Source organism: Labeo rohita, unplaced genomic scaffold (assembly GCF_022985175.1).
Source record: "Labeo rohita strain BAU-BD-2019 unplaced genomic scaffold, IGBB_LRoh.1.0 scaffold_706, whole genome shotgun sequence".
Classification (NCBI taxonomy): Eukaryota; Metazoa; Chordata; class Actinopteri; order Cypriniformes; family Cyprinidae; genus Labeo; species Labeo rohita.
In genome coordinates, this window is record NW_026129641.1 from 17133 (window position 1) to 39938 (window position 22806).

Sequence of the window (22806 nt, forward strand, 5' to 3'; positions counted from 1 at the left end):
TCGTCGGTTCTCCGCATTGGACTGTGGGATATAGTGCTTCAGCGAGTGTACATCGGTTGTACACTCGAAAACAGAATGCATTGTGGGTAAAAAGTAGTGAACGAACATAGGGAATGAAGTCGTTCACTCAGAATTCGGACATCACTACAAAATGGCTGACACCTGATATAGTGCACTATATAGTGGATAGGGAGCGGTTTCGGACACAGCTTGGGAGATCACTAGGGAACGTCACCAACTGTAAGGCTCCTCCCGCTACGGCAAGCCTAGTGGTTCAGCTGAAGGTTTCTTGCGTGTAGGTCTTTTCCGGCACTTCTGTAAAAATTACCTTGAAATATTAAAATTTAGTTTCCAAACAAAAATCTGACTCCATGAATAATTTAGTCTGACTCCAATTATGAATAATTTGTTAATTCTGGTTTGTATTCTGTAATTTGCTGATCGCGGTTATTTTTTCTGTATAATAATTTAGACATTTGAATATTCTGGAAGTCCCGTAGTCTCAATATTTTGTTCCTTAGGGACTAGGTGGCGCTTTCGATTTACACCCCGGCCGTGGCGAATTCGTCGACACAAGCTCGCCAGTTCTGACTTACTCAGAGGATGCAGAACGATTATAATATCTTAAAGTGGGCCGTGCCTGCGTGCGCTCAACAAAAAGTATATATTTCCTCAGTAACCGCGAGAGCTACATCGTGTTAAGTCAGTGACAGCTCAACATCCGGAGCCCTAGTGATGTCCCCATGGCTCATCAGTCGGTACTTCCGGCGTGGTCTGCCCTGGACGCAGTCTTGAGGTAGCACCCTTAGGAGGGAGGAGGTGGTGTTGTTTGCCCTCTTTGAAGATTTCTTTTCCAGATTAGTTTTATTGTTTTGTTGCATGGCATCTGTTTTTGTCAGGGTTCCTGGACTTTGAATTCATGAGGAAATAATTTCACATCTTACAACCTAAAATAAGGGGAAAGGCAAGCTGTTGATCCGACATGACATAGTTGTCAACAGTGCACAACATCCCATGCCACTCATAAGTTACAGGGACTCGGCCTTCTGAGGTCTGCACCTTGTCATCAGCTAGCACAAAATTCCTGTTCTTCATTAGTTCACCTGGTTTTGACAGTGCTTCCCACACCTGTCTCTGCATTAAAGTGAACGTGGAGCCAGTATCTAAGATAGCTTCCACTTGCATGCCATGAATTTTCAAAACCACATGCAACAATGGGGGTGTGGCAGATTGCACTAGAGCAAGATGTTGAGTTTCCCCGGACAAGGCTTTGGGGACACTGACATGGCGAGCGGTCTGATTATTTTTTCCTTTTTCACTGACTTTAAGCTGATTTATTTTGGCCCAATAGTCTCTCTTGGAATTAAGGTCTCTTTCCACCATTGATCCAACTTTGACTAACTGCTCCACTGTATGCGCAGCACCCCTTAAACTTCCTGCAAGAGAAGGGTTACAGTTATTTAGAATTCTTCAAACCACCTCTTCCTCTGAAAGGTCAGCTTTCCACTTCAAGCACAATGCCCTATAATCATAGGCAAAATCTCTAATACATTGATCTGGACCCTGGATCATATCTTTAAGTTGTTCCTCTACCTCTGTGAGGTAGTCAGTGGGAAGGCAGGCCCCCAAAAAGGCTCTTTTAAACTCAGCCCAATTATAGACCTTGTTCCTTTCTGCCAGCCTCCTGGCCGGGCCAGTAAGAACAGCATTTAAAGTGGCAACCAATTCGGTGTCCGACATGTGTCTGAGCGTCAAAAAATTTTCACAACGCTCAACAAACTCCATTACATCACTGGTTTCTCTAGTTTCTCCAAACCTAGGAAATTCTAAATTTATTGGGGGTTTCGCATAAGAAGCAGCTGGTGCAGACGTATACATCCTCTCACTATCTGAACTGACAGCTCCAACAGGAAAACGTGTCATGGGAGTGCTAGTTTTTGTGATACGGGCAAGTTCCTTTCGCCATTGCTCATCCCGCCTTCGGAGACACTCTATAACTCCTCTTTCCAGCCTAGCCAACGATCTTTGCACAAAAGTTTCAATGTCTTCAAAACTTTGATTCATTGCATCTCTGCATACAGCTTCACAATTCAAGGCACTCTCATTCGATGATCGAAGGTTATCTTTCAGTGCATTAATTTCAGCATGTAATGCTTGAACCGACTGAGAAAGACTAGATACGTCAGTACTCCTCCCTTCCCCACTCCCTACAGCAGGGGTCACCAGATCCGGTCCTGGAGGGCCGGTGTCCCTGCAGAGTTTAGCTCCAACCCTAATCAAACACACCTGAACCAGCTAATCAAGGTTTTACTAGGTATACTTGAAACTTCCAGGCAAGTGTGTTGAGGAAAGTTGGAGGTAAACTCTGCAGGACACCGGCCCTCCAGGACCGGATCTGGTGACCCCTGCCCTACAGGATTCACACTTGGTTGAGCCTCTTCATCACTTTCCTCTACAGGGCTATCAATATACATCCCATTTAATAGGGAGCTTATTTCCACTACAGATTCTGGATTTCTGTACGCGTCTCCCCTAGAAGCAGGGTTGAACGGAGCAGGGTTAAAAGGAAGGGACTCTGCTACACCCACATTATCTACTGAAATCATCCCTACTTCAGGATTAGAATGATCAGTTTCCATTGTGAATATGAAACACTATAACCACATGATAACTCAAATAATACAACTGAACATCAATTTACTTTCACAAGAATATTCCCCGTACGGGCCACCATCTGTAACAAATTTAACTTCTCTTAATTTGAGTCTCATTGTCACCAAAGGGTTCTTTTAGGGTAATCCTGTTTCAACGAATTTACCAATCACCAATTCCACCAAACATATACAAAACAAAAGACTCTCATTGAGCAGTACATATATTAATTGACATATACTTCAAGCGAACACGGTTCAACGCCACAGCACAATAAACAGCTCAATGCATGGTAAATAAGTAAATTGAGTCCAAGAGACATATGTGGTTACAAATAAAGAGTCCATGAGTCCAATGAATTCATACATAATCAAATACCAAACTCAGAGAGTCCACAACAAAGAAGCAGTCCAAAAACACTGGGCCCAGCCAAAAGGCAAAAAGTGTGAAAAACAAAAAGTAAAAAACCCGATCAGTCTCACCCGCGTTATCTTCTCAGCGATTCCTGGATTTCCCTGGCCATGCCATGAAAAAGAGGGAAAAGCAATCCAGACATGATCCCGAACAAAGAAAATATCCTTGTTAGCTGAAAAATAGTCCTTGACAACATTCAGACATTCTTCACGACAATTTGCCAGGTAAAACTTTAATCCATGACATTGGCACTGGTGAGAGCAAGGCACTTCCCAGCACTTTTTGTTTGCCAGCCTTTCAGCGCATGCTCCTATTCACACCATGTGCCATCTCCTTAAATCAAAATGGCTGCCCCCCTACCACTTCCTGAAAAATGACCTTTTACCATAAAAGTACTTCATATTCAAATTCAACACATCGACTCCCCCCACCCACAAACTAATACACAAATATAAATAACAAAACAAACAAACCATTTCCTCCCCATGATTTGAAACATTCGGAATGATTTAAATAGTTTAATATTTTTAATGAACATATTCTAAATGAACATATAGTTTTGTGGCCGTGTCACAGAGTGACCGCAGTCAATCTCTACATGTGTTTTGAGTTTAACATGCATTTGGAAGTGCAGTATGCACCAGTTGTGCTTTATTTTTACATATTTTTGCTTAATTTCCAACATTTTTGTGTACAGAATATAGCATTTCACTGTTGTTTGTAAAGAGACAGAAACCGGTTCGAACTCTGCGCTCAAGCCGAGCCACACACATGCAACAAAAATAAATATTTTGCTGTAGCGCAGCTAATAATTACATGCAACGTTATTCTGGTGAAATACAAATAAACAAACACAATGCACATAACATAATCCAATAGTAGGCAAAAAAATTATGTAGGTCTACATGAAACAATATTATCGATTTATAAACTTATAACTTACAAATTTCTAAATTTATAAACTTATACATTTTTACAAATTAGTTTATTTTTATAAGTCCCAATTTTGAAAATGATCTCTTTCCCGAGGCATTTGACACAGCCTGTGACTCATGTCAAATCAGGTGACAACAATGCTCTACGTCCGCATAATTACCTTGATCAAATCAAAACGTGTTTTAAAATGCAAAAGAGATTTGTCTCGGGGTCAGGGGCCCCCTAGTTTTCAGGGCCCTGGGATCATGTTGCCCATTAGGATAACACAGCCCTGCATGCAAGTATTTCTATTTCACCTGCTATTCTACTCCAAGATTCCACAAATTCTACTGCATTCCCACAGTGGTGAATTAGGAGATTCTGATTGATATTTCATGTAAATTTTAAGAAGGAATCATGTTGTTGATCATCATAGTCCTGTAATTCTCTAAAATTCAATTCAAATTTTGAAGCAAAATGGATTCTGATGTGTTCTGCTGTTTTAGGGAAAGACAGACATTCACCACTTGTTCCTTTTTGTGAGGGTTTCTTTATTTTTAAAGAACCAAAATAATATAACATCTTTCGAAAGCAACCAATATACAAAAATATATATATTTTTATTTAGATCATTTAAAACAAAAAAGAAGAATTAATTCTAAACAGAAAAAGCCCAACAATCCGCTGCAAAGAATGAATTTAAAGCCTGCATATTGATATTGATTTATTTAATTGGAAAAGCACAATTATTAAATTTAGGCCCTTTAAAATACTTAAAACAATGCATTAAATAAACAATTTGATAAGTTCATTAACTTCTTAGCATTATTTCCTTTGCTTATTATATATTTTGTCTCCTACAGAAATATACAAAACAAACATAAACAGATACCGATCTTTATAGACTGCGGCTGTTGTACCCAGGTGGTTACACTGATTTAAACTTTCATGTTTCTAATTTCTTTTCTTTTTTCCATGGTCAGTACTGACATAAAAACAACAACAACAATTTTTCCACAAACTTTACAAACCAATCAACATTACTAATCAATCACTGGCATTTTTGTGTATTCTTGTGTCTTTGTCACTACAGGGAAATATATATTTTTATAAAATAAAGTCAATAAAATGAATGAAAATCAAGATGATCAGAAAGTGTGAAGAAACAAAAACTTTACTTTTCAGATGTAATTAATGTAGAAGCATAAGACATAAACCCCATCACAGAAATCTATAATTGTGTGTGTATGTGTGTGTGTGCTTATGTGCAATTTTGTATGACTGGACAGATGGACAGTTGGACTAGCATCATTTTTCATCTTCATCTCTCCCACATGTCTGGTCTCCTAAAATACCAAAAGAACATATGACATTTCATCCATTTTACATGACTGAGAGAGATACTTACAAATAAAAACACACTTACATCTTCATGCATTAGGAGTTGTTTGAACCATCATCAGAGGCTACAACAGAAAACAATATTACAGATAATAAATAATACAACAGACTGCTCATACAAAACTGTTTAGATTTAGATATTTATACACTGTCATTTATTGGTTTTATCACAATTAAGAGAAATACTGTAGAACAAAATTTCTATTTTGATTTACTATACATTTACATTTCCTTAAACAATATGTTGCAGATTGAATATGGACAAAGAACACAACCTAATATAAACCAGTGTCCAGTGGCAGAGTCCATCTGATATTAATGTATTTAAATCAAATAGAGATTATGAAGAACTTACCATTGACTAGTTTAAAGTCTGAAAAACAACCAGAGAAATGGATTTTAAGTTAAGCAGTTTCACCCGTCAGAGCAGCACACAAATGTGTGAAACACACAATATACTCAATATAGTTATGACAATAATATCACAGTCTCATTCTCACCTGTTTCTTTCTTTTTCTGCAACACTTTAAACACGACAACACCAATAACTGCCAACAGGACGAGAGCACCAACAGCAGCACCAACAATGATGCCAATGGGAAGAGAATCTGAAGAATATGATCAGATAAAAACATCAGATCATTAATGAACATTTTTGAAGATACAAAAACAGAAAATGTGATTCTGACCACATCAGCTAATAATAATACAGGGCATGACATATTATGTTTGCAGAAATAAAACAAATGATCTCCATCAACGTTGTTCATGATCTACTCATCAAGACCATCTCACCATTGTTCATCACTCTTACCGTCTGTCACTATCTCTCTAAAGGTTTTGCCCTGGTGTTCGACCACACAGCTGTACTCATTCTTCTTCCGCTCATCAGGTGTAACTCTGAGGGTACTCGACCTCTGAAAGGTCCCGTCCTCATTGGGTAAAAATTCACCAAGATCCACATCCTCATCATGATCTTGTCCATTTTTCTGCCAGGAGATTGTTACTGCTTTGGGGTAAAAACTCGTAGCATGACAAGTGACTTGAGATGAGGAAGACTTCTGCAGCAGAGACACTTGAGGAGAAACTGAAAGAGACAAGATGATTATAATATAAAGTGGGATTGAATAAGTTTAGACAAAGCCTACAACATTTAAAAAAAAAAAAAATTGCTATAAATTTCTTCTCATAATCTGTTGTACTTCTGAGCACAGTTCATATCAATAGCTTTATCAGATAATTATAAAAAGCTAAGTTTTCAAAGTTTGTTCAAAACCTTTTGTTTCACTGCATGCATACTCAATAAAGTCTTATTGTTTCACACTCTCTAGGCTTCACGGTTATATGAAAATTAAATTTGCGTAAGTTGTGTTATTGTATGATAAAAAGTCCTCACAAATACCAAACTATGTATAATAATACACCATTCTGCTGAGAAATACATATTTTCACTTTATTCTGTTTTCTGGGAGAACACTTTTTAAACTAGATAATGTCCAGTGATTCCCAACATGTAAAATATGCAGGATTATACCATAAATATATCCTGTATGGCATTTACATTCTGTTCTCATTTTTAAGCAGATGAATGCTGTTTTTTGAAGCATACAGTTGCTCTATTTCATGCAAAAAAAAGGTGAATGCAGTTACGATATGCGCTTACTAAGTAATGCTCTGCAGTAATCCATAAACTGATATAATTACCTTTTCTCTCTAGAGTGTCTTTGCCATAATCAACATACTTCTTCAGCCACTCAATACATTCATTCTCCAGATATGCTTTTGCCCTGTTTGCCTCTACTCCAGTGGAATCCCATTTAACCTTAGTAATCATAGCTTGAGTATTAGCAGCAGTCCAGGTGAGGGTGCTCTTATCCAGGCTGATGAAGTCCTCTCCATCATAACCATCCTGCCAGTATCCTCGTTTGGTGCCATCATCATCCAGCTCACAGCCATACATCAGCTGAAACGTGTGAACACCTGAGAAGAGAAAATAAACACAGATTATTATATCACACTCACTATTCTTCATTTTCAATAATACAATCTTAAAGACTTGATTAAGCAGAACATATTCCAGTTTTCTTTTTCTACGCAAAACCAAACATCCACGTAAAGATGAGAGCAATTATCATGAGCTAATGGAACTGGTTTGTACTAATATATACAAGCATCCAGGAAAAGTGAACAGACAAATATTGTCGGATATAAACATGAATCTTGTGCCTGAGTGTATGCTGAGTTCACAGCATCAAAATATGTGATAGCTCAAGGTTATCCAGTAAAAGATAAGTAAAAATCAATGTAAGCTATTCCACCAGGAATCAGATTTATGTTTTGACACAGGTCAGATGTCCAGATATTGGAGATGTGTCTGATTTAAAACCACATCTGAAAGTGGCTCAGAATGGATGTAAAAAAATCTGATCTTTTCTGTATTTACACGTGTTCAAGAACATCTGATCTGTGTGACACATAAGTAAACATTTTTTTTTTTTTTTATTTGTGCCAGTGTACGGTAGCCTTTCAGACACAGACTGCTATGTAGATGCTAGGGCATTTGCTGTAATGATGTGGGTGGATGCTAAGGTGTTCTGGGTGGTTTGCTAGGCAGTTGCTGTGCGGTAGCTAGGGTTCTCTGGATGATTGTTAGGAAGTTGCTAGAGTGTTCTGGGTTGTTGCTAGATGGTTGCTAGGCAGATGCTAGGATGCCCTAGGTGGTTGCTTTGTGATTGTTAGGATGTTCTGGGTGGTTGCTAGGCAGTTGTGATGGTGTTTTGGATGGTTACTAGGGTGATGCAAGGTGTAAGCTAGGCAGTTGCTAGGGTACTCAGAGTTGCCAAGTCTTCAGTTTTTAACACTAATTTAACACTGTTGCCGCGAGTTGTTTTTCATGTCCACAGGATGAAGCGACCCCAATAACATGATATTTACCCCCTGAATGTGAATTTTACCAGGGGATCCCCACAAAAACATGTATTTTACCCCCCAGAATGTGATTTTAACCAGGGGACCCACCTCAAAACGTGATTGGGCTAGTGTAGAGGACCAGTTGGGTGGATTTTGTTGTAAAAAATACCTGGCAACCCTGGTGATAAAGGGCCTCTGGGAGTTTAGATCTGAATTTCGACAGCTGGAATAGTCTTGAATAGTCTCATCTGAACATTCAGCCAATGTAAGTCTTTGGGATTTTTCCAAGATTTAATCATATTTTTTTTTAGAAAAAACATAAGTCTGATCAGCTAGGAAAGATATAGTACACTAAGTCAGAACAGGCTGAAGATCTAAGCTGACATTTGGATCAGTCAGCTCGTCTTCCACTGATGCTGACAAACACTGTACTGAAATACTAACAGTGTTTTCTAAATGCCACTACAGCAACACAGCAAAATAATTGATTTTTTTAAAACTGAAATGTGAGTTTACCACCAAGTTATTATGATGACAGAGAAAATACTGCAAAATAATACAAAGACAATAAACATATAACATGATTTCTATTGCGATGTCCACATGAACATGATAGCAAACACACTGTGCAATCAGTGTAATCTGACTCATGAATAAATGACTCTTATAAACAGCTCATTTTTAAACTGCTAATTTAAAACTATTATGCTAAAGCTAGCTAAACACTGGATGACATGGGTGGGGTAAATTGTAACACATTTTAGCACACCCTTACATAGAACTGAGAACTTTCATGTTGTCTATATGGAGCTTTTTTGGCAGTTCAAAGCTAAAGAAAGTGTGGGTAAAATGTGCCCTGCAGTTTCTGGATTCACCAAACCTGCACTTTAGGGTTAAAAACATTGATTTGTCATCACTGTGACTCTGACTGAGAACATTCATACATAGACACAATCTTACAAACAAATTTGCACAAAGTTTTTGTTAGATCTACATGTTCTTTACTTTGGTACACTGGAGTTGAGTGTTTATTCAGCATAAATACCATTAAGGAAGTTTGTTCTATTAGTCTAATTTACACTCTCATGCACACACTCCTGTGTCAAACAGAGCTGTCGTCAGTCACAGAAAGTGAGACATTGTTTTGTATTGTTCTTTTAGATTCTCTCAATGAACCTGTTTTTTTAAGCATATTTCACAGGGTGGCTGCTGTTTTTGCTTATTTTGTGTAATTGTTACAACCTACCCCAGCATGTGTTACAACCCCGGTATTGGGGTAGATTGTAACAAAGGCACTCAGTGTATTTGACATCAACTTACAAGGGCTGTGATATACTTAGAGAGGTTTGAATTGATGTGTTATGTAGTAAACAAATGTGGGTATTTTGTAAAAAAGTTTGAGCACTCTAGCACTCAAAATTCAAAAAGTGTTACCACCATACCCAGTCTCCCACTGCATTATGGTGACAAAAAGTCCCTAATATGGCAAAATCCACAATCTTTGGGGAAACAGGCCTCTAAGAGTTTAGGTGTATAGGGTCAGGGTTTATGTCATTAAACATAAACATAAACCCAACATACGTGTGTGTGCGCGCGTGTGTGTGTGTGTGTGTAAAACCCATGTCAGTTTAAGTAGTTATGTTTGTTTTTCTGACTGTGTGTAAATGTCATTGGGACATAAATGAGGACTGCTGTCCTAATTGCTGAAAAGAAAGAGGGGTACTGCTCAATATGCATTTCTTTGTCTGTGTGTGTGTGTGTGTGTGTGTGTGTGTTTGTGTGTGTGTGTATGTGTGTGCTGCTGTTTTAGCAAACTGAAAACAATAACTTTAATAATAAAAGACTAAACCATAAAAGTGGCTAAAAATGACAGCCATTTACGTAAAACAAAATTTGATTAACATAAGTATATTTCAGTGACAATATTAATTTCAATTAAAAGTACCTTCTCATATGCCAACTTAAGACAAATACTAAGCAGTTTATAGGCTGATTTCCCTGAAGACACTACTAAGCTATGTGCCCTGCACCATAGCTAAGTTAAGAATTCCCATTATAAAACTGTTAATGTTCTGTTTCAGCATGTGTAACTCTTCTTGCTCAACATACCTGTTGACTTGGATTGGTTGAACCGATCCTTTAAAATCTGGATGTTTATTCTGAAGGTCTGATGTTCTGCAATCATATTCTGAGTCCCTCCATCCCAGTAATCTGCTCTCTCATTCTTTCTGATCCACTCTGTCCTTGGTACAATTCTCATTATGTTGCTGTCAAAGTATGTAAACTCCCCACCATCTACCAGACCAACTGCTGTGAACTCTGGGAAGTCAATGTCTCCAGACACACCAGTGAAGTAATATTGCAGAGAATGTTTTCCTGTGGATGAGATGGTATAAAATATGAAATATGACTTTCAAATCCAGCTCACTCAATATTCGCAATAGCATTCTAATGCATTAGAATTCTCAGAGAGTGAGACATGGAGATCACTGATATCAATGTCATGTCATTTTGGGTGATTAAAAGCCTTAAATTAAGAAGTTTACATGACAATGCAGTTTTCCATATAATTCATACAATATTCAACATTACAACAATTATTTAATAACAGGCTACTAAATACATAATGTGGTGACTTGGAAGAAACATACAAATCAAACTTCTGTTAAAAGATAACTGTTGATCTTTATACTTATGGTAAGGTTAATACGGGTATTTACATAGAAATCAACAACACTGTTTTTATCATAATCACAAAACCCATATTACATATACCCATTCACTGAATGATCTAGCATACTGATTTCCTCAAACATTTAACACCATTTTCCAGTCACAAAGGTCCACCTTTATACTGCAAACAAATTTATTACGTTCAGTATATTACAAATTATTATTATTATTTTATCTAATATCTATTAATATAATAATTATTATATTATCTATTATCTTATTATTATTACTATTATCTTTCTATATTTACCATGGAACACAACAACTTTTTAAATAGGCTGTCACAGATCTCCAGTAAAGCAAGCATGTATATTTTTAAGAAGGAGTGGATGTTTGCTTCAAGTGATAGGCTAGGTGAGTGAAATTATATTTGGGTAGTTGACAAATAAGCAGTAAAAAATTATTTGTTTGTTTTGTTTTTTTGGTAAAATACCATTTCTGAAGAAGAAATACATATATTTACATAGTGTGAAGTCTAATTTCATCAATTCCTTTAGTTTTTTTTTTTTTTTTTTTTTTTTTACATTTTTACTGAACAGTACCGTAAATTCATCCTATGGTGTGATATAGCAAATATTAAGGAAAAAAAAACAACTTAATAATATACAAATAGCATGAGAGAGATTTATCTTCATTGTTAGCCACTTATTTTTATATAGTGTTATTTATTTAATATGAAATTATGAATAACATAATTTTTTCATGACTTGTTGGACAATTTCAAGACAAACTGAAAACTATACGTAATGATTATATCTCCCCTACTGCAATACACAACTGTTTTTTAAAGATATTTTGAGATAAAAACAAATCTGTGGTTCGTTTATGCATATCACAAAATAGGACAAATACATTACACTAAATGACATAATGAATGTTATTGCTTTAAAGTGAAGGTGAGAAATATTACATTAAAGTATTTCTATTTAATTTTAAACATGTCAAAGGAAAAGAAAAGTTTAATTTTGATACAAACAATATCAACATGTTTTTTTTTTTAAAACAAAACAACATTTTCATCAACAAAATTCAGCCTCTTAGCCATTCAGTATGTTACTGAAACTCTTCTAGCCCACCACTCATTATATTGACCTATATTTAGGGGTTCGAGCACTTAGTGCTGAAACCCTATTGTAATTGTAAGGATTTTTATTACTTTTTTTCTGCCGTAAAACTGATCATGCAGACCAAACCGTAAGTCCTAGAGACTTCAAACTTGGCCAGATGGTAGACCTCAATTTGGGGAGAACCTATCAAAGTCTCAGCACAATCGGCCTACAGGTGGCGCTACAGCAAACAAAATTGCGGAATCGCTCATAACTCCTAGACTTAAAAAAAATGGATTTTTGGAATACTTGTATCAAGACGATATAACTCATGAAAATGATGTATCTTCACCAAATTTGGTACAAATGTGTGTCAGCTCAATCTTTGGTCAAATAAAAAAATTGCACAGCTCTGCCACTTGGTGGTGCTATATGCCTGAAAAAAAAAAACCTAAAAATGACTATAACTATACAATCGTTGGTCCGATCGACCTGAAAATTGGTATGCAGTGCCTCTGTCCAATGTGCCATAAGGATCTATAAGGACATTGGACCATAGGTGGCGCTATAACAGTTAAAAAATGCTTCAAAAACACAGGATTTCAAATGGTTTCAGTAATTCAGTAATTGCTGCTTGCAATTATATTAAGTACTGTTTTGGCTTATGTCAGAAGAATATTAAGTATCTACCAAGTATCTGTACTCATCATAAAACAAAAAATATTGCTTATAGACTACACAAAAAGTCCATTGCTATGCTGTCTAAAAAGTGTTGTATAGAAAAAATGTTATATAGAAAATACTTAAAGAGAATTTGTTGTTCAGTGGCCCAGATCAAGTTTTGCCAAGCGTCATAACAAATACGTAAACATTCTCTAATGTGACACAAGTTCATGCTACAACACTTTCAACCTCTGCACTATGTGCAAAACAAGTTATCATAGTCCTATAGTCCTGCATGCACGTTTCAGACCATATATAAAGACACAATATCAACGTGGACAAATATACAGGGTTTTTTTTTTCCCCATTTCCTGATAAGTAGCTGTTTTGAACAGGAGGTTGAACGAGGTTGACGCCCGACAGCATAATACATTTTTAAAAAGCAGAATAATACAAAATAATGATACACATAGTCTCACTATCTCTCTCTCTATATATATAATATTACATACATTCTATATATTATCTTTATTTTCTATCAGTCGCAATCGCAACAGGAAAACTGCGTTTGTAGTTGGCTAATTGCTCTGTAACTTATCTAACTTATCTAACTAATTTACCACTTTTTTGTGTACTTACCGGCATAAACGAGGTGGACCCCAATGAGCAGAATAACTGCGAACTGCATGTTAACTTTTTGACAGTCAGAAAAAACGTTGTACTAGAAATATTTTCTTTCTTTTTAGACGCCTAAAGACCGATGAAATGGCCCTTGTGTGATTACTGATTCTAAAGTTGCAGCCAATAGATACTGTGAACAGACGTCAACGTCATCAGTCACTAAGATACATTTCGTACACTGGGTTGTTTCACGAAAGTGAAAGCAAAGTCATTACGACTTGAAACATTGAGAGATAAATCACACATTCTCAGCAAAATTATCTCAACAGATTATACTGGGAATAGCCATACTCAAAGAGAACTCAAATCCTCCATTTTACACAAGGCACAAACTATGTTGTGCTAAGAGATAGAGCAAGTAAACATTATCCAGTGTGACCGAGTGTGACACACCAGGGGGCTACGCGCAGATTTCCGTGTTCTGCTAAACAGGTCTCGTTGCTTCTGGTTCACGCGTTTTACATATGCCTTCTTAAACATAAAGCTGATTTACTCAAGACGCCTTCAAAGTAGACACTAAATATGATAATAACCAATGTCCATCACATACGTGGATTGATATGTAAACGTTTTTTCATTTTTATAATTTTCACTAACATTTATATATAAAAATACAATAAAACGTCAACAAGAAAAACATTATTATTTAATACGGCTATTACGTTCTCCGACAAGCGGAAGCGATGAGACCTTTTGTCCGGTTTGGTCACCCTGCTGAAAAAAAAAAAAAAAAAAAAAAAAAAAACAAAAAAAAAAACAATAGAACCATCACAGAAAATTCTAATGGTTTCCAGTACAAATATCATTACAAACATCACAAACCATCAACTTTTAACCATTAAAACCATTAAAACATGGTTTTCTGTAGTGTGTTTTGGGACATATTCCATTAGGATTTATTGGTTTTAACAGCCACCAATAGAAGGTTACCAATTACCAGTAGAGACCAAGTGACTGGGGTCCATTACAGTTTCCTTTAAAACCAATACCGGTCCTATCTCAACCAGTAAAACCATTACAAATTTTGTGATGATGTCTATTGTTTTTTTTCAGCAGGGCAGACGACATTCGACATATACCCTTATTAATGTGCACTGTTTGTAAAAGTTTTGTACAAATCCTTCCGAATCACAAATTTCAACACTTGGAAAAAATATACAGAAAATAAACATTAAACTACACTGGCTATACATGTTTTTTTCCTGTCCTGAACTGCACTCTGTTCTTAGAAACCACGTCAGAGCACTTAAGCATCATATTCACAGTATGGTGCACCTGAAGCGCCTCTTAGTGGATTAGAAAAAATGTTATATAGAAAATACTGAAAGAGAATTTGTTGTTCAGTGGCCCAGATCAAGTTTTGCCAAGCGTCAGAACCAGAGATGGCAAAAGTACACACATCCTTCACTCAAGCAGAAGTACAGATACTCATGTTTAAAAAGTAAAAGTACTGACTCAACTTTTTTCTTAAGTTAAAGTAAAGACATATGGGCTCAGACATGCACTTAAGTAAAAAGTGCCCATTACTACTACCTGTTTTAGTGTCACGCTGGTAACTGGACCTCACACTGTAAAAAAAATCCGTAAAAATACAGTACAATATACCCTAATAATTACAGGAAATTTTCCGTTTTTGGTTTTTACAGGTGTTTTTCCGTATTTTTGAATTACGATTTGCATTGTGGGAACAAGAACGTTGGTGGCTTACATAGGCGCGAAAACAGTGAAGAGAAGACGCGGAGAGTTTCTCGGTCAAAGTTTAATTTTAATGTCGGCTTTCGAATTTGGAAAACATGTTTTTCATATACTCTTCGTGGTAAACGAGTTAAATGTCACATAAATTGTTTACGTAAGGTTAACTTAGTTGCTGTCTGGCTTGTTTGGCAAATGAACGTCGGAGCCGTCGCACTCAACATGTCTCTGCATATCGTCAGACATCTTCCTCGTGGAGTTTTCTGCCAAATGAGGTAAGTTTTGACCTTTTATTGTCTGTTTTACACACACACGGAAGATAAAATGCAAAACACAAACTAATTCGGTAACGTTACTAGCAAGCTGTCTGTGAAGCGACTGTAAACAGGCGTCCGACGCGCGGTAGCCGCGCCAGAATGCCGCTTCAGGTCAGCGTGACAGTAACGTTAGCTCCTCAAGTTATCTTTATCACTTTAATGGACAAATGCACACGACATTATGTCAAAATGACCGTTGTGTTTCTTTCGTTTTCTTTTTTAATGACAGGACGTGATTGCTGCTGTACTGTGAATCTCAAGCACACCTGCATTCTTATCATGGGTTTGTATTCTGTTTTATTAACAGTTTTATTTAACATAAGTGTTAAGTATCAGAAAGAAAATCGTTATTGAGTAATTTATTCTGTTGACTTTCACAACAATGTGAAGTTGTTTGCTGTTTGATGGGTCGGAAGCCACGTCACAACGTGCTAACCTTAACAAAATGATTGGATTTATTACTTTTGCGTGTTATTATCCTGGTGTGTGATATTTGTGTGTGTTCAAACTGCTTGTCATTATGTATATGGTAATTTTGTAATGTCTTTTGTGTTTAAGGTGATGGGCAGTTCAAGATTGCTGTCGTTCAAGAAGTTAATAACCACTGTTGAGGTTGTGAGCTACAAATACCCAGAAGAGTGTATAAGGTGTGTTCAAACTGCTTGTCATTATGTATATGGTAATTTTGTAATGTCTTTTGTGTTTAAGGTGATGGGCAGTTCAAGATTGCTGTCGTTCAAGAAGTTAATGACCACTGTTGAGGTTGTGAGCTACAAATACCCAGAAGAGGCGGCACTTACATTGGAGTTCATACAGAAGTAAGCAACACGTATGTTATGAAATGTGTATCTGTTTATTTAATTGAAAATAATGAAGTATATTGTAAGACACAGATGATCTGACAAGCTCATAAGACAGATGTAAATGGAGACTATTGGAAATGTAAGTTAAGCAATTTATAAATAAATATTTTAATTGACAAGTATTAGGGTTAGCAGTTATTTTAATGAACTTGAAATACTGTATGATTGATTTTCCATCTCCAACCTGCATGTTACTCTGTAGTTCAGTTTCATTCATTTCATTTTTATCATTATCCATTTCTTTTAGAGTTTTCCTATGAAGAAATCCTAAATGAGGGTTGAGATGAAGGAAACCAAGTAGGTTTGTATTCTATTTCATTTAACATTAGTGTTCAATATTGAAAAGAAAATAGAGTCTTTGAGTCATTTATTCTGTTGACTTTTACAACAATGTGAAGTTGTTTGCTGAACACGCCTTCAAAGGTGTTCAAAGATGCTTGTCATTATGTATATGGTCATTTTGTAATGTCTTTTTTGTTTAAGGTGATGGGCAGTTCAAGATTGCTGTCGTTTGAGAAGTTAATGAACAAATCATCTTTCCTGTTGCGGTTGTGAGCTACAAAATACCCAGAGGAGGCGGCACTTACTCTGGAGTTCATACAGAAGTAAGCAACACGTATGTTATAAAAAGTGTATGAAGCATTTGGTCGTGTTGCTGTTTATTTAGTTGAAAATAATGAAGTATAATTTAGGACACAGTTGATTTGACAAGCTCATATGACAGATGCAAATGGAGACTATTGAAAATGTAAGTTAAGCAATGTGTAAACAATTGGAAAGTATTATGGATTGCAGTTGATTTAATTAACTTAAAATACTGTATGACTACTTTTCCACTCCAACCTGCATATTACTCTGTAGTTCAGTTTAATTAATTTCATTTTTTTGTCATATCCATTTCTTTCAGAATTTTCCTGTGAAGAAATCCTAAACGTGGTTTGAGATGAAGGCAACCAAGTGGCTGTGCGTTCCTCCAAGACTCTTGCATGAACAATTTAAAAAATCCATGTAATATTTGAGTTTTTAAATTGAAAAAAATGGCACTTGCATTAAACATTCAGTTAAATGGTAAATAATACATCCCCTATAATGAATTGCATCACTTCGATGATATTTCTGTTATAATGAACTTCAAAATTCTGTTGTCAAGCCACTGGAGTCACATACTTTATACCTTTCTGGACCTTGAAAATGGTAGTTGCATAGACAATCAATAGAGGGACAGAAAGTACCCAGATTTAACTAAAAATACTCTTAATTTGTGTTCTAAAAATGAATGAAAGTCTTATGGGTTTGGAATGGTATGAGTAATTGACTGAATTAGCATTTTTTTGTGTGAACTATCCCTCTAAACAATATTGTTTTCTCTTATAAGAAAAAAAAGTTTTGAATCTTGACTGTTTCTCATTGTGACGTTTAAATTTTGTGACCACTTTTTAGTACAACACCTGTATTGTACAGATGCTCATGTTTTCTTTTTTTTTTTTTTTTTTTTTTTTTTTTTAAATTCTGTCTGTTACTGTTTAAAGCTAAACTGTCTTTTACAATACAGCCATTTTGCCTGAGTTGACACATTGTTAAATGAATTGAGTATTTGATGCTGTTTAGTCCTAACCCACTTAAGGCAAACAAAAGCCATTGAATGCACTTTTAAGAATGTTTACATGAAGTAAAAATAAACCATGTTCAAATTTGTATATTGTGCTGGATTTATTTGCTTTATGTATATATAAATATATAAATATACCATTAAAACAGAAAAAGTCCTGTTTTTTTACCGGTGGCAGACTGTAAATTAACAGACTGTAAATTTACGGTACAAAGTCCAGGTAATGAGCTGCCAGTACTTTTTCCGTTTTTTTACGTAATTTTTTTTTACAGTACACATCATATTGACACATTTATACAACTTACATTTAAAATTTGTTAGCTAATGAATGTATCAAGGCTATACAACCACCACAGAACAGGGCCAGACTGGGACAAAATTTCAGGCTGGGAAATCACACTCACACTCATACAGGCCATCCCGTACACCCACAACAAATTCTGAAACCATGGATAACCCTATTTTTTATACGGGCATCACATTTAAATAAATGTTTAAAACCTTAAGGTCTGGGGCTGTACAGAATAAGAAAAAGGCTCTCTCTTGAACTGCACCTTCACTTCCATTTTCTGTTTCACTCTTTTCTTTTTCCATGATATTTCTCTGCATCTCACTTTGTGTTTGTTTGCTTTTTTCACTAATTTTCTAGTACCTGTCACTTTTCCCATCAGCCATTTACTGTTATGAGAAGAACTGTCTCACCTTGTTGCAAAGCAATATGTTCTATTTGCAGTAACACTTTTAAGTTCAATTTAAAGTATCACATTATGACCAGGTGTTGTTGTTTTATCTTAAAATGGCTTAAATACTATAGATTTAAGAAAACTATCTTTTCCATATTACCTAAATGTCAAAATTAGTACAATAATGATTACATCATGACAATATCTTTACAGAAAAATCCTAATACTGAACATGTTATTGCATTATCATGAGCACTGCATTGCAATTGCATTTTCTCTTACCAAAATTAACCATGGTAAAAGTATAGTAACCACGTTTTTTTTGTTTGTTTGTTTTTGGCAGATTGATCACACTCTGTTTTAATTAAACTACAACCATAGTTTTACTACACATCTCATGGTTAGACTATGGTTAGTGTAGCAGTGGTTCATTTGTGGTTACCATGGTTTAACTATAGCAACCAAGGATTTTGGGTTTCATTTTCGTAAGGGTTGTGTTGTTATCTGCTATAGCTCCCTCTAAATGTATTACAAAACGATGTTTTATAACATTTGTTTATGGGGTTCCATTTGTGCCAAAAAAGAGGCGACTGCTTTGTGCTTTGTACTACACATTTGTCTTTGTCTACAGTTATTGCCTAATTATTCAGGAAAATCAGTATATGTTGACGTGCATGTTGTCTGTTGACGTCGTCTTAATCTGTCGTCCTGTCGTCTTTTTCTCTGTTTTTTTACTGTTGTCCTAACTCATTTTGTCCTGTCGACCTGTTCTGTCATCCTTACTGTCGTCTTATTCTGTCATGCTGTCGTCCTGTTCTGTCATATTATTCTGTCATGCTTACTGTCGTCCTGTTCTGTCATCCTAACTGTCGTCTTGTTCTGTCGTCTTAATCTGTCATGCTTACTGTCGTTCTGTTCTGTCGTCTTAATCTGTCATCCTTACTGTCGTCTTGTTCTGTCGTCTTAATCTGTCATGCTTACTGTCGTTCTGTTCTGTCGTCTTAATCTGTCATTCTTACTGTCGTCCTGTTCTGTCATCCTAACTGTCGTCTTGTTCTGTCGTCTTAATCTGTCATCCTAACTGTCGTCTTGTTCTGTCGTCTTATTCTGTCATCCTTACTGTCGTTCTGTTCTGTCGTCTTAATCTGTCATCCTTACTGTCGTTCTGTTCTGTCGTCTTATTCTGTCATGCTTACTGTCGTCCTGTTCTGTCGTCCTGTTCTGTCGTCCTGTTCTGTCATCCTAACTGTCGTCCTGTTCACCGCGGAACACCAGCCGCCATCTGGATTTGCTGTACGTCTATTATAATTACGGTACGGAGAAAAGAAGGGCTAAAAAGCTGACGAACATCTATATTTCAGCGGTTAAAATTTAAATGTGCTAGAAAACAGGGGAAAAGTATTTACAAAACGTATATATATATATATATATATATATATATATATATATATATATATATATATATATTGTTCATTATATAAGATACAATTATATTACTTTCAAATACATTACATCGTAAACACAGATAGAGACATGGTTGTTGAGAAAAAGAATTTATTGAAATGTTCATGGTAACTTTTAATAAGAAATTTTAATAATGCATGTAGAAAAAGGAGCAAACATTCAGTGTTAGAATGTATTTTAACAAACTTTATTTTTCAGAAAACTTTACAGTATAATGTATTCGAAAGTAATATAACTGTATCTTCTATAATGAACAATATATATATATACGTTTTGTAAATACTTTTCCCCTGTTTTCTAGCACATTTAAATTTTAACCGCTGAAATATAGATGTTCGTCAGCTTTTTGGCCGCTTCTTGTCTCCGTACCGTAATTCCACTAATAGATGTGCAGCAAATCCAGATGGCGGCTGGTGTTCCGCGGTGAACAGGACGACAGTTAGGATGACAGAACAGGACGACAGTAAGCATTACAGATTAAGACGACAGAACAGGACGACAGTTAGATGACAGAACAGGACAGGAGGATGACAGTTAGGATGACATGAACAGGACAACAGTAAGGATGACAGAATAAAACGACAGAACAAGACGACAGTTAGGATGACAGAACAGGACGACGGTAAGCATGACAGATTAAGACGACAGAATAAGACGACAGTTAGGATGACAGAACAGGACGACGGTAAGCATGACAGATTAAGACGACAGAACAAGACGACAGTTAGGATGACAGAACAGGACGACGGTAAACATGACAGATTAAGACGACAGAACAGGACGACAGAACAAGACGACAGTTAGGATGACAGAATAAGACAACAGAACAGGACGACAGCATGACAGAATAAGACGACAGTAAGGATGACAGAACAGGTCGACAGGACAAAATGACAGTTAGGACAACAGTAAAAAAACAGAAAAAGACGACAGGACGACAGATTAAGACGACGTCAACAGACAACATGCACGTCAACATATACTGATTTACCTGAATAATTAGGCAATAACTGTAGGCAAAGACAAATGTGTAGTACAAAGCACAAAGCAGTCGCCTCTTTTTTGGCACAAATGGAACCCCATATTTGTTTGCTAAATTAGTACTGTAACTTTACAGTAGATAATGATGTCCTTTAGAATAGAGTATTTTGAGTGATGATAGTAATTTAGTTTAGTTTCGTTTATATTACTACTGCTGTAGTTTTGTCTTTGTTTACTTCTTTGTTTAAGCACTAAACTGCTAGCAACTCTTAGCAGTCTTTATACAGATGAAACTGACCTGCACTTGAAGTACTGAACAGGGCTGCGTTTCCCAAAAGCATCGTAAGCTTAAGTACATCGTAGACCTATTGAAACCAGTTGAGCTACGATCAACTTAAGCTTACGATGCTTTTGGGAAACGCAGCCCAGGTCAGTAGTTTTGCCTCTATGATCAACCATAGCGCTTCCACTCCATTCTCGACTCACTTGCTACTATTACTCTGATAGAAACAGTTTGGCGGAGACGCGGAGCGCGCGCGAGCCGAATAGCGTTGCCAGGAAAGACTAACCGATCCATGATTTATTATAGATTTGTTATCGAATGGTGATCCACCAAATGCTGATTAAAACTAAAGTAACGAGCCTAGTTTGAAAATGTAAGAAGTAGAAAGTACAGGTATTTGTGTATAAATGTAAGGAGTAAAAGTAAAAAGTAGTGAGAAAAATAATTAGTGAAGTAAAGTACTGATACCAGAAAAATCTACTTAAGTACAGTAACGAAGTATTTGTACCTAGCTACTTTCAATCTCTGGTCAGAACAAATACGTAAACATTCTCTAATGTGACAAGTTCATGCTACAACACTTTCAACCTCTGCACTATGTGCAAAACAAGTTATCATAGTCCTATAGTCCTGCATGCACGTTTCAGACCATATATAAAGACACAATATCAACGTGGTCAAATATACAGGGGCTTTTTTCCCCCATTTCCTGAAAAGTAGCTGTTTTGAACAGGAGGTTGAACGAGGTTGACGCCCGACAGCATAATACATTTTTAAAAAGCAGAATAATACAAAATAATGATACACATAGTCTCACTATCTCTCTCTCTCTATATATAATATTACATACATTCTATATATTATCTTTATTTTCTATCAGTCGCAATCGCAACAGGAAAACTGCGTTTGTAGTTGGCTAATTGCTCTGTAACTTATCTAACTAATTTACCACTCTTTTGTGTACTTACCGGCATAAACGAGGTGGACCCCAATGAGCAGAATAACTGCGAACTGCATGTTAACTTTTTGACAGTCAGAAAAAACGTTGTACTAGAAATGTTTTCTTTCTTTTTAGACGCCTAAAGACCGATGAAATGGCCCTTGTGTGATTACTGATTCTAAAGTTGCAGCCAATAGATACTGTGAACAGACGTCAACGTCATCAGTCACTAAGATACATTTCGTACACTGGGTTGTTTCACGAAAGTGAAAGCAAAGTCATTACGACTTGAAACATTGAGAGATAAATCACACATTCTCAGCAAAATTATCTCAACAGATTATACTGGGAATAGCCATACTCAAAGAGAACTCAAATCCTCCATTTTACACAAGGCACAAACTATGTTGTGCTAAGAGATAGAGCAAGTAAACATTATCCAGTGTGACCGAGTGTGACACACCAGGGGGCTACGCGCAGATTTCCGTGTTCTGCTAAACAGGTCTCGTTGCTTCTGGTTCACGCGTTTTACATATGCCTTCTTAAACATAAAGCTGAT

The 22806-nt window shown here is 36.3% G+C and overlaps 1 protein-coding gene and 1 long non-coding RNA gene across 4 annotated transcripts; one reads left to right on the forward strand and one right to left on the reverse strand.

The window, feature by feature from the left end:
- Positions 1 to 5218: 5218 nt before the first annotated feature.
- Positions 5219 to 22443, reverse strand: LOC127161652 (HLA class I histocompatibility antigen, A alpha chain). Of its 2 annotated transcripts, none has more exons than XM_051104373.1 (8): positions 22276 to 22443; positions 10402 to 10668; positions 7087 to 7362; positions 6197 to 6469; positions 5883 to 5990; positions 5738 to 5755; positions 5408 to 5447; positions 5219 to 5327 (listed from the first exon to the last, which is right to left on the reverse strand). In XM_051104373.1, exons 1-7 carry the CDS (start codon positions 22322 to 22324, stop codon positions 5419 to 5421), a joined length of 1020 nt encoding a protein of 339 aa, XP_050960330.1. In that variant the 5' UTR covers positions 22325 to 22443; the 3' UTR covers positions 5219 to 5327; positions 5408 to 5418. The 2 variants fall into 2 exon arrangements, with proteins under 2 accessions (XP_050960330.1, XP_050960329.1); XM_051104372.1 differs by lacking the exon at positions 22276 to 22443 and adding an exon at positions 13374 to 13530.
- LOC127161653 (uncharacterized) lies at positions 14987 to 17781 on the forward strand. Of its 2 annotated transcripts, none has more exons than XR_007827126.1 (6): positions 14987 to 15382; positions 15654 to 15707; positions 16133 to 16242; positions 16535 to 16588; positions 16771 to 16892; positions 17195 to 17781. It is a non-coding gene; the product is annotated as an uncharacterized LOC127161653 (long non-coding RNA). The 2 variants fall into 2 exon arrangements; XR_007827125.1 differs by having other exon boundaries at positions 16535 to 16584.
- Positions 22444 to 22806: the final 363 nt, after the last annotated feature.